At 36.2% G+C, this 12,746-nt stretch overlaps 1 protein-coding gene across 3 annotated transcripts; it reads right to left on the bottom strand.

Moving 5' to 3' along the window:
• Positions 1-2,186: 2,186 nt before the first annotated feature.
• Positions 2,187-12,041, bottom strand: LOC106753246 (cell division cycle and apoptosis regulator protein 1). Of its 3 annotated transcripts, none has more exons than XM_014635035.2 (21): positions 11,798-12,041; positions 11,614-11,707; positions 11,133-11,333; positions 10,480-10,773; positions 10,233-10,336; positions 9,317-9,991; positions 9,157-9,202; positions 8,447-8,539; positions 8,186-8,241; positions 7,419-7,536; positions 6,041-6,252; positions 5,896-5,959; positions 5,347-5,520; positions 5,202-5,232; positions 3,822-5,083; positions 3,657-3,731; positions 3,460-3,534; positions 2,830-3,366; positions 2,674-2,715; positions 2,535-2,597; positions 2,187-2,431 (listed from the first exon to the last, which is right to left on the bottom strand). In XM_014635035.2, exons 2-21 carry the CDS (start codon positions 11,680-11,682, stop codon positions 2,342-2,344), a joined length of 4,281 nt encoding a protein of 1,426 aa, XP_014490521.1. In that variant the 5' UTR covers positions 11,683-11,707; positions 11,798-12,041; the 3' UTR covers positions 2,187-2,341. The 3 variants fall into 3 exon arrangements, with proteins under 3 accessions (XP_014490521.1, XP_022633161.1, XP_022633160.1); XM_022777440.1 differs by having other exon boundaries at positions 3,822-5,074; XM_022777439.1 differs by having other exon boundaries at positions 10,233-10,333.
• Positions 12,042-12,746: the final 705 nt, after the last annotated feature.

Below are 12,746 nucleotides of genomic sequence, written 5' to 3'. Positions count from 1 at the left end.
CTGCATTCATACGAACAATACTTGAAATATCCAACAAAAGGTTCCTCATTGGAACTCGTTTCCAAAATTTTCATTTCCATATACAATTAAGCATACTACTTCATATATCACCATAGAACTCATAATAAACCATTACATATACATCAAAGAATCCAAAACAGTGCATCAAAAAACACAAAACACCTTAAAACTGAAAACCCAAATACTAGCCCAAGCATGCTCAACACCTGGAAAAAGGGCGCCCAAGTGCCAAACTTCCTAGAATGGGGTGCCTAGGGGGTGCTCAGAGGCGCTTAGGCGAGTTCCTCTCGACAGAAAGGGCGCTTAGGGGCGTTTAGAGGGCTCTTAGAGAGTGCCCAATGCTACACCAGATTCTGATCTACCTCAAATTTGATCTTTGCTACCCTCTATCCAAGTTTAACTGACCTCAATACTTTCTAGACACTGAAAGACATCTGAAAACACCTCGCTAACTTCATTTAGCTACTTCAAACCCAACTTGACTACTTTAAACTTACTCAAACTCAAATCTCCTACTCATAACACAAATTTCATCAAACCAATAATTAAAACAAGTCATAAATGACTCAAACATAGACTCTATACTCCCCAAATCAATGTCAACCCCTTACTTAAAAATTCCATTACTTAAGCCTCACATTTTTGCTTCAAACCACTCAAAACCCAACCAAAAAGACTACCATCTATTTCTAATTCATATTCTAGCTATCTTACCACTCTATATAAGTCTTAAATACCACCAAACCAACCCTGAAAAAACTAAATTACTCAAATCAACCCTTATCTCAATGATTTTCCCCTTAAAACCTCCATTTTCAATTACGAAAACCTATGTATTTGACAACTCCTTACTTTATAACTTAGCATCCAATTCTAGTCATCTAATATAATTTAATTACATACCATCATGATAGCAACAATATCAAAATCACATATTACTAAGTATCCAAGCATCATATTATCAATAATCATAATCCAAACACAATAAATATTAGAATAGTTTTCACAATTTCATTTAAATCATCTTATAACTCATGAATATACTAAACATACATAACAAACATAACCTAAAGAAATGACTAGTTTCCCTTACCTTAAAAGAAAGTTGTCACAACTCTAAAAACACATTACCGATTGCTTGAAACACAAGGAACTCTAAAACACCTACAAAATACTGAATTGAAAACGAAATCCTATAATACCCCAGATTACTAGAGAATTAGGGACAGAATCAATAAAACATATGTGACAAAAAATCGCTTCGCGTGATATCAAATTAAGAACAAAAGTGAAAAAGAGTCAAAACTTATTTACTCTATGTTAGAAATTGATCGAATTTAAGTGAAAATTATTGCGCAATGATTTCCTAAAAACTTTTTGATCATCAAATAGATTATCAAGAAGTTAGAATTTTTAAAGAAAAATAAGAGGAGGTTAAGAGAAAGAGTTTTAAAAAGATTATTTGTTTTTAAATAATAGACAAATTTAAAGATTCTACTTTTTATTATATTATTTTAACTTTAAAATATTTAATCTCATTATTTAAAATACCTATTAATTCTAATATTCTATTTTTTAGGTTTTTATAATTTTAAAAAAATTTCAAATTTTATTTAGTTATTTGAAATATTTTCTAAAAACTTCTTAATATTAATTCCTTTTTTTGTTAAAACAACCATTTTATTCAAATATAAATAAATTCATCAAAATGAAATGAATTGCTTTATTAAATTATCTTGTTCACACACATTATAAAATACTCTCAAATTGTTGCAAATTTAGGCTCCATAAGAATGGTTCAAAATTTCGAAACATTTCATACTAGAGAATTAAGAGACCCTTTTCCTTCATTTACGATACACACTTTGTACACACCATCCCCCATTTGTTTGCTCTCTTTTTTTCCATTCAAAGACCTTCCTACAAAGAACATGTAACGAGATGTCATGCAATTGCATTGTGTTATGGATTTGATAGGTGTGCACTTCCCGGATGTTTTCTCTACCAAACCCATCCACTACATTTTATTCCCTTTATTCATACGTCAGTATTCACTGATATTTCGGCTTCACAAACCATAACACCTTGAGTAAAGGTTCGGTCTGGTGGTGATTTAGTTTTTTCAAAAATCCAAGCCATCAATACGAACGTAGCAGCATGCCATGAAAAAATAAAGAAAAAAGCTACATTAGCAGCTAATTCAACAATCACAAAACAAATACAAAACTAGTCCAACTGTAATTACAAAATAATCTTTAGTTTATCCATAAACAGCCAATTCCAGTGTTTCACATTGACAATAATAGACACAAAAGGGCTATCAAATATCACTCATCAGCACCAGCTTATTATAAAGAATTCGGTCGTCCCGCCCAGTATTGCTCTCCAACAATGCACTTTGTACAAGTTCCTGTTTTTATAGAATAACAATAGAATGCAGGGTTATTGAAAAATCACGAGGCAGAAGACAAAAATATGCTGAACAAACAAAGAACCTTCAGAAATTTTCTCACCTTGACATCCCTGTGCGAAAGGAACATTCCCATATTATGTATGATTATTCTCATATCTTCAACCTGTAAAGAAACAACATTTCTCATCACTACTGAGGAAGGCTAAAAACCAACCTAAAATAAAGAACGCAGTGCTTACCCTGATGTACCCAACACGGTTACGATCAAAAAACCGGAAAGCCTGTCATAAATGTTATCGAATAATTACTTAACTAAAATCCAAGTGTAGAAAGATTATTCATAAACGATCAAATAGAACAAAAATATATCAGTATTACAGTATACAAGAAAATACCTGCAACAATTCTCTGTCCACAACAACCTCCTTAACTGCAGGAGTTTCTTTCTTAGTGTCATCCTTTTCTTCTTTCAACCGAGTATCAGCCTTGGATTCTTGCACCTCGTCTTTAACCTTGATCTCCCCTTTAGAAGTTTCATCAGTTGCTTTATCATTGGTGATATTTTCAGGTTTAATATCTGCATTCGCTTCTTGCTCATCATTTTTGTCTTCGGATGTATTATGCTTGGGACTACCATCTTCCATTTCCTCATATTCTTCCGGATCCTCCTCTGGATCTTCTTCTTCATCTGATTCATCTTCCATCTTTACAACATCCTTCTTATCATTATTAGAGTTATCATTCTCAGAAACAGCTTTCACATCATCTACATGGGTTGGGTTAGTGTCCATATCCGGGGGCTCACTCTTCACAGAAGGACCATCTCCCTTTTGACGCTTAACTGAGGATTTGTTGACGTTATCCTTCTCATGCTCGTCTTCCCGCTGCCTCTTCCTCTGATTTCTTTTGATAACAAAATTCATACGCAGTTTCTGGAGAAAAATGGTAAACAAAATTGTAGACAAGGCTTCCTTCAGAGAACCAAGTCAGTAAATAAAAAGTAATAAAAGGGTGGAGTAAATAACCTGAAGAAATGTTAAAATTCTACTGCCCATTTGAAACTGGAGCATTTCATAAAATGATTCAGCAAACAATGAAAGCTGCAAAACCATAATCCAGCAACAAGCAATATAAACTTGAAATCAGAAACAGTTCCATTAAGACATAATTCAGTGATGGAAAATACTATTATAATGGATAACAAAAAACCATATAAGCATACCTCAAGAGTTGATTCTTCGACATCTTTGTCTGTATAGTCCAGCAATGAATCCAGTGATAATGACAGAGAACGCATCTGTACCAAAATTCAAAAAATTAGACTAAGTACATAATACAGTAACATAACAAGGGCACACTTTTTATACTCAAGTTGAAGATACCATACTTTAGAATCTTTAGTCGTTTTTGATTGAAGAATAAATCCTGCGTGTCTAGGAGGTTCATCAGACTTCCTCTTTTCCTTCACTTCCTTACTAGGTTTGCTTTTAGATTCATCTTTTCCGTTCCGCTCATTTGACTTGTCACCCTCTTTCACTTTCCCCTTTACATTGTTAACATCTTTATCAGAAGTTTTCTGCTTGTCTGTCTTTGTGCCACCTTTTTCACCGGTTCCTCTTTCTTCCTTATTGTCATCATGATTAGACTTCGTTTCTGTTCTACTTGAATCCATTGCATTGTCTCGCTTTTCAGATGAAGGGAACTTTGATTGCACTTTAGGGACAACCTTCCCAGTTTTCTTTACCTCTGTCACCACTGTGGTATCAGCATTGGCAGTCTGCTTGCCAGTGCTCTGCACGTCATTCTGTGCTTTTACAGGGACCACATTCCCCTCTTCCTTTCTGTCTGATACTGTTTCTGTTTTATTAAAATCAGAAGTTTGATCTTGCTTCTTAGAGGCAGGTGTTTTTATCTTTTTCTTAGAAACTACCTTCACTTTTTTCTTCACCTCCATCCCTACTGTAGTTGCATCTGCAGTCTGCTTGCCAGAGCTCCGGGCACCATCTTCTCCTTGATTCCCCTCTTCCTTTCTAGGCTCACAATCTAGAGATTTAGAAGCCTCCCCCACTACCTTCTTTTTAGGTACCCGCTTAATAATTTTCTTCTTCTTTGTTGTTTTCACAGCAGGATCACTAGCAACTACATTTACAGATGGATCCGAATTATTTTGAGCTTTAGATTCAACACTGATTTGCTTATCTTTTCCCTCCACACCGTCAGTTTTCTGGACAGACACATCCTCAGCAACCAAGTTTTTTACCCCAGTGGGATCCACCGAGGATCTGTCATCCTGATCAGTAACATTGGATGTTGTCACTTGGTCAGCAACATCCTTTTCACCTGATTTGTTTATTTGTTTGGAGGTAGTTGAATTTGCTTTAGTAGCAACTTTATGTTTCACAATCCTCTTTATAATCTTCTTTTTCAAAGACTTCACGCCACTTGTGATTTGACCAGCAGCAGTTTCCCCTGTCTTTTTCTCCGCACTCTTGCCTTCGTCACCAATGTCAGAACCTTCTTTTTTGGCGATTTTATTGTTATCCACTCCAGTTTTTTCAGTTTCCTCCTTAACAGTATTACCATCTTTCTCTTTCTTCTTTACATCTGACTGTCCTGATGGAGCAGAATCCTTCCTTTTATCTGATTTATCTAATTAGTATAATTAAAAAAGGAAAAACAACCATACCCCGTTAATATATATAAAATCGGGGTAACATGAAAAAGATATGATGTCATGCAAAGAAAAATGAAGGAACTTGCCACTCACCTTTAGGTACATCCTTGTTATCTCTTAGTTTCTGAAAAATAACCGAGAAAATAAAATATAAGAGACAATATGGAAAACATTCACCGCTACAATCCTGTCCAACTAATAAATCGTGAAATTGTAATCTCAACCAATAAATACAGACCTCTTTTTTCAAAGAAAGTTGATGTTCTCTTTCAGCCACAGCTTTCTTGTGGGCAAGCCATTTGTCACGCCATTCATCCAATGAAGGGAGGCAGTCCGACAAATCGGGAACATAAAGAACAGTGATTTCCTTGTGGCTAAAGAAACCATCTTTGCCAATTCTATCATAATGTATCTGGGAATTTTAAAGCATTCAATAACTAAAGTTTCACAGTGAAAAATAAGCTTTATAAAATAACAAAGAGGCATAACCACAATCTTATCATGGAAATATTACAATAAAGAAACTATCATAACAACTAAGTATAAAAAAGCAGATTAAACTAAGAATGTAAAAATCCTGTTCCTCCTGAAAGACAAAAATATAATAAACAAAAACTTAAAAAATGTGACACAATTTGATGAAGTTTCAATTAGACAGGCATAAGCTGTAAGAGAATAGTTAAAATAACTATTATTAAAGGTAGTGTAGATGGTTTAAGCTAGAAGATAAAGGAAAAAAATAAGCAAACTGAAAACCCAATGAATAGTATTAACAAAATACTTGTACCTCTAGAAAAGGATTCCACCGTTGACAATTCTGCAAGTCAAGTTGAAGAACTTCCTTTGCATATCTGAAAAACATGAAAAATGTTCATTAGGCTTGCAGTACAGAACAGACATTTAACACCAGTAATCATATCATAGGCATGAACCTTAGAGCAGTTTTGATCAAGGAGTTATTGTCAATAGATGGATCAACCCCATCCACAGGTTTCCAAGGACCGCCAACTGCCATGAATGAATGGTCCTTCTTAAGAACCGCAAATCTAAGGAAATTGCACATATGAGGTATGCGATCATCAACAATTTTATCAGAGGATAGCTCTTCCAATGCTGACCTACTAAGTCCATTCATCAAGATTATCTGAAATAGTGCCCACAAAAGATAATTTCACATACGGTACAAGCACCAAATTCTTCCTGACAAAACACTCACTCTGTACATAAAAAGACTGACCCATTCATCATAAGGTGAACCAAATACACGACACCAATAAACCAGTACAAAGGTCACTACAGGCACCAGTAAGGAACGTAGATTCCATGGTGTTTCATCATTTGAAAATAAGGATAGACAAAGACATAGGAGAAAAGTGTTTAGAAGGATCCCGTGGTTAATATTTTTGAAGAATTGGTCTTTAACTAATAAAAATTATGATGCATGTACCGAATCCCAACTATGGTGGTGATAGTGATAGGCCCTTTCAGCCAAAACTTTTTGTAAACATATCAAGCAAACTGAAATATTAAAAACAGGAGCCTCATGCAACTATCTGTTCTAACAAAATATATACCAGAACTACTTTTACTTCAGAATAATATATTAAAATTTAAAACAGTGACTGTTTTATATTTTCTCCAGTGAAGACTTTAATGTTATCATGGATAACAAGGCCAACAGACAACCTGCTTTGATATTTGAAGACATGTCGAAAACCACATTACCCAATTACAGTTACCACAGATCCAGATGTTTCAAAACCTCAAGTCATAAGTAATAATTAATAGAGCTGAGGGGAAAACAGCAGGTTTTGTATAAGAGTGTTTGAAAAAACAGCACATATAAATTAATCCAATCAATGAAGTCTATAAAATCAGGTTAGACCAATTTTAACAAAATAAATTAATAAATTGAATTTTATCCATACATCTGGCATCTCTTTCTGTATGCCAATTTGGTTTCCCAAATACAATCGACTTCTTCTAATTTAATGTAATAAAAATCAACCACCTTATACTGCATTCCAAATCTAACATAAAATTAAGAGCTTTAGTATCACAAAGTAGCAGGGCATGATTCTTGACACCCAACAAGTGCTATCACAACATACTCGTGTTTAAACATAGAATCATATGGTCATCATAACAATACACAACCTACCGCTGTCATCAAACAAGTGTTCTAAAATGAAGTACTTATACATACAATAACACAGCCATAATGACTACCATTCAACTCAATTTAATGCAACACAAGATATAAATAGGGAGAAAAATATAGTCTGCACACTTCAAAGGTGAACAACGTACTTTGGCATTCCAAACTGTATTTCCTTGTTCTGAATTTGGAGATTGTCCCAGCAAAAGCTTGCTGGTGAAGTCTCTAGGCTCAGTTGCACTGTCATCTTCAATATAGTCATGCTCAAAACTGCTCAAAAATCATAGTTGGTTTTCCTTTTAATTTCTCAAATGCAATAAGTTACCAAATACACCCATATGCCAGAAATGCAGAAATGGCCATAAACATGAATCATAAAAAGAGAAAATAGTTTTAAAAGATGTTATTATTTTGAAATTGTCAAGAAATTGGAGATTGTCCCAGCAAAAGCTTGCTGGTGNAGTCTCTAGGCTCAGTTGCACTGTCATCTTCAATATAGTCATGCTCAAAACTGCTCAAAAATCATAGTTGGTTTTCCTTTTAATTTCTCAAATGCAATAAGTTACCAAATACACCCATATGCCAGAAATGCAGAAATGGCCATAAACATGAATCATAAAAAGAGAAAATAGTTTTAAAAGATGTTATTATTTTGAAATTGTCAAGAATACATTCAATATTTTCTAAAACCAAATATAATGCAAAGGTAACCACAATAGTCCCACTGAAATAGGTTTTCCTCTCAAAAATAAAAATGGTAACACCCAGCTAGTTTTGACATTAAGTAGTCAAGATGCACAGGCCACACAGAAAAGGTAGACATAAAGAAAATGAAAATTCTACAGATACAATACACCTCAGAGGCACAATATAATATTTTGTAGTAATGCAACTGTGACAAAGATGAAGATAGGGGTACCTCACAGGAGTGTGAATAGACAATTTAAGGTTTTCCTTTGGCCAATTCACAATAGCCTGAAAAAAAAATTACAAATAACTTCAAATCAATATCAAAGCCATGTCATCAAAGAAGAAAAATATATAGCAAGTTAAGGTAGCTAACTCTGTACTGAAAAAGCTTTTTACTCATGCTTCTCAGAGTGCTTGAGGAACAAAAGGTAAAACAATTATTGCCACCAAAATATAATCATTAACAAATATGGAAAGATTATCAATATACCTTGGAGAATTCAGGAGAGACAAACAGTCGGGGATATCGCTTATCTATCAGGAGGTAATCCCTCTCAACATCTACCAAGCGGGCTGGGTATACCTGTGAATGCAATTCAGAAAATGAAAACTCAATCTGATTCCAAATCATGCAGCAATAAACAATATGAAACCACGAACCAGGTATCAATTGCAATAAATCATTTCATTTTCATTGCAGAAGTGGAGCACAATTGAAATGCAGCACCAATAAGATATTCTAAAAAACTATTGTTCCCCTCAATTTGATTGATCTCCGGGTCCGCTATTACAAAAGCTTCCCGAAATATAGCACAGGGATAAATAGGTGGGTAGCAATAGAAGGAACAAAGGGAAGTCACGAACTACCAGGTGGAATAACTGAGAAGAAACCATGAAGATGGGACAAAAAGTAACAGGATAGAATAAATTATGGCCCAAAAGAAAAAAAGTACCCTGAGGATTCAAACCCAAAGAGGATTGACTGAACAGATAACAGGAACAAAGGCAACAGAAGTGGTTCAAGATAAAACAAAACCAACACAAGGATAAAGTGTAAAACATTGTAGGAAATACCAAGTCTAATCAATCAAACCCTATCCCAGATCTCCAGAGGAAAAACAGCAGCACAACTAGCTCCTTGATCAGGAACATTCTTATAATGATGGAGCAACTAATACTAAGTTCTTATTTCCTTTTTACCTTGCAGACATATTCTCTCCGTTTTTCTTTAACAGGTGAATGGTGCCTTCAGCATAACAGAACATTTAGTTAGTTACAAAAGGCTGCAAGATATAGAAGCAGCTAGATATTCAGAACCAGAGCAGGACACAGAAATAGAAAAATCATTATTTAGATCCACCTATGTAAAGCACCATGATGTGGGGAGTCCCGTCGTGAAGATCTCCCTTCCTTTGTCAAAGATGACCCACGGAGATCTTTTGAAGTAACACGGGAATCCTTGGAGGATCTCGCTGGAGTTCGTTCATGCTTAGTTTCAACTGCACGTTTGCGCTCACGCTCCCTCTCCTTCTCACGCCGCTCCATAATGTGATCCCTTTCCCAATCCCTTTCTCGTTCCCGTTCTCGCAATCGTTCACGTTCTTTCTCCTTTTCTCTGTCCCTCTCTCTCTCACGCAACCGCTCTCGGCGTCGCTCTTCTTCCCTTAGCTCAAATTCTCGTAGATAGCTGGCTCGGTCATCCTTGCGATCAGTATGCCCACCATGTGGCAGCACATTACCTGGGTAGTCTATCTCCATGGCATTCCCATGAAGACCTTTACCACTGGCATAGTCCCTACCAGGAGGTAGGCTCACTCCATAACCAGGGTTTGAAGCATTTTGAGAATACAAGAGATCATCCACATTTCTCCTTGGAGCTGCTCCTAATATTGATGGTGCATGTTGTCCACCATAAGAAGTAGCACTTAGCATGGACGAACCACGGGGATCAGAATCCATTCTTCCTCCATAGGACACAAGATCTTGAGTGGGGTGACGACTAGCAGCAGCCCTAGCTGCAAGATAATCAGCTTGTCTGCCAGAAACGTGTTGCTACTTAGTGTAGGGAGAAATATTATTACCATTCAATATAGTTAGGCACTGTTGATCAACTTCTATCAAGTTTCGTCAGAAATTCAAAAGGCAACTCAGTGTCTTACATTTTACAACCACAGTGGATAGATGTACTCTATTAGTTAAAGAAGTTCGTTAGGATTGAAAAAAGAAAGCAATGCACGAACATCTATTCACATTCATTCAGAAACAATATAAAATACCTAGTACCCCCATCCAGTGATGCAGCTTGCAGAGACTGCGCTTTCAGCAACTGCTCTTGTCGAAGCAAAGCTGCCTGATCAATGCGGTCATATATTTCTGACTGCTGAGCATAAGAAAGGTAACATGAATACATTATAATAAAAAATAAAAACCAAATAACGCAAGAGAGGTAATTTTCTTCATTTTAAATTGCAAATAGATACTCAAACCAAGAAATCTAACACTATTTTCTGAGCAAGTAACCACCTGACGTTGATGACTAAACCCAACAGGATCAGCAGCATATCTTCCAGCTGGATCACTTGTCAGGTCCCTACCAATGTAACCACTCTGTCGTTCACCATATTGCCTCCTATCTATTCCAGAATATTCCAAACCTTTTTCACCATACAATTGTTCAGTTTTGTGACCATATGCATGGCTTGAGGAGGAGACATAATCTCCGGAAGCATAGTTAGGTGAATCAGAGACACCCAAAGCATAACCTCCACGACCATCTAAAGCTGATGATGCAGAACCCTTAGCACTCAAAGAAGGGAGCTATACAGAGAGAAGATAATATGGGCCATCAAGATCAAGAAGACAGGTTAAAGAACAAGCAGTTCCAGCAGAAACAGATACAAGTGAAGCAATGCAAACACAGACTTTAAAACACACGTGTAGATGTCTCTCCCTAGATTAAAGCCCGTGAACATAAAAATTAACACATAGGCATCAGGTTCATTAACAAGGTCCCAAGTTTCCCCGTTGCTGGAATAGTTCATTAACAAGATAAACAATTGTCTCTAGGCTAATCCAAGAACCCAGGTACTTAATCACAATAACTTTCACATCAAACTATTAGCAAACTTCCTGTCTCCAATAACACCCTTCAACCAAATAGTACATAACACACTGACCTGCTGTGCACTGCTCAAAGCAGCCGAGCCATAAACAGAACTATATTGTCCCCCATACTGTGCAGTAGTGGAAGTATGAGCCCTATACCCACTAACATCAACTTCCTGAGAACCACCTAATATTGTTGAATGCCTAGAAGCCACGGAATGCTGGCCCACATCATGTCCTCCAACGGAACTCCCAGAGTAATTAGCTCCCAGCTGCAAACACAAAATTCAAATCAACCCCATATTCTACCGATTTATTAAATTCCAATGCTAAAAAAATCAAACTATTTAAGATAGGGGTTTCAAATATTGAAAGATGACATATTCCAATACCACCAGAAATTGCTTATAAATCCCGTGGTCGAAAATTAAAAATACAAGGGAAAGAAAAGCGTTTATCTTTAAGGAACGCAAATCTTGAAGAGAAAAAGAACTGAAAATCAATCAGAAAGGCGTTGAACTTGGACAAAATAGAAAGAATGAAACCACTCACGTTCTGGCCATATGCGGATTGACTCGTGTAGGATTGGCCGTAACCGCCACTCCCTCGTGAAGAATACATCTTCTTCCTTCACATGCGACCAATCCTAAAACCAATAGCAATTGAACAACTCATTCACCAGAAGAAAAAAATAAACAAATTGAGCTTTATTTTCCTTGGTCAACTTTTAACGCACCTCTTTCAGCGAAGGAAATTGGGACTGACGGCTTTCAGAGGAGGAAATGGGGACTGTCGGCTCGAAGAGAAAGAAATCGGGACTGAAAAATGCGCGCGGCGATTTGGTAGATGAGAAATTGGATGAAAAAAAACAATGAAGCTTTCGAATTGAAGAAAATAGTAGGAAACCCTAGACAGAGTGGAGAATTGAGTGAAACGCTGTGTTATCTGGATTCTGAAGACATGAAAATAACCCAAGTTTTACAACAAAAGACAAAAGGAGGGTCTTTTTTTTTTTTCTTGTATGCTTTTCTTTTCCGGTGCTTAATGGGCTGTATGGGCCCAAAACTTGACACAATTTCTCATAGGGATTGCTCCCTCCACCTTCCGGTTTCTTCCTTCACCTTTCTCTTCTTCTTTTACCCCTCATTCTATTTTCCTATTCTTAATTTATTCTTTTTATTTTTAGGGTTAAAATTTTATAATTTTTACCCACTTCCTGCATATAACTTATTCATTCTCTTTTACGTTCATGTTCTCATTCTTACTTTTTCATCTTGAGAATTCTTTCTCTTATCTTTCTTTTGGTGTGAGAGTGTGGTGAGTGAGAGGTTACTCAGAAAGAATTGTTGGAGGGGTGAGAAACTTGAATCTCTGTGTTGTTTGAAGGTGGTGGTGCCCTCTATCAAAACGTTGTGTGAATAAGTGCATCAAACTGTGTGAATAAGCTCTAAGGTACGTAACCCTAAATCAACGTGAAAACCTTTAAACGGATGTTGACATCCGTTGACATATGCCCATATCCGTTTAAGGGGTATTCACCGAAGAAAGAAGTCTGGACATTGGCCCTTTACCACACTTTTTGCAGTTGAAACAGATAAGCATATATCAAGCAATCTATCTACAAATCTCTATTAATGTAAGTTCCATTTAGATTTTCATTCATCAACTATAGATTCTCATTCTCC

Source organism: Vigna radiata, unplaced genomic scaffold (assembly GCF_000741045.1).
Source record: "Vigna radiata var. radiata cultivar VC1973A unplaced genomic scaffold, Vradiata_ver6 scaffold_341, whole genome shotgun sequence".
Lineage (NCBI taxonomy): Eukaryota > Viridiplantae > Streptophyta > Magnoliopsida > Fabales > Fabaceae > Vigna > Vigna radiata.
The sequence above is the reverse complement of the archived record's forward strand: the minus strand, read 5'-3'. Positions and strand labels throughout refer to the sequence as shown.

Excerpts from the sequence above, each read along its gene's own strand:
- LOC106753246 (XM_014635035.2), bottom strand. The coding sequence starts at position 11,682 with ATGTATTCTTCACGAGGGAGTGGCGGTTACGGCCAATCCTACACGAGT. Across the intron at positions 10,774-11,132 it reads CTTTGAGCAGTGCACAGCAG|CTCCCTTCTTTGAGTGCTAA; the intron begins GTCAGTGTGTTA and ends CTCTCTGTATAG. Across the intron at positions 5,233-5,346 it reads AACTTTCTTTGAAAAAAGAG|AAACTAAGAGATAACAAGGA; the intron begins GTCTGTATTTAT and ends GTTATTTTTCAG.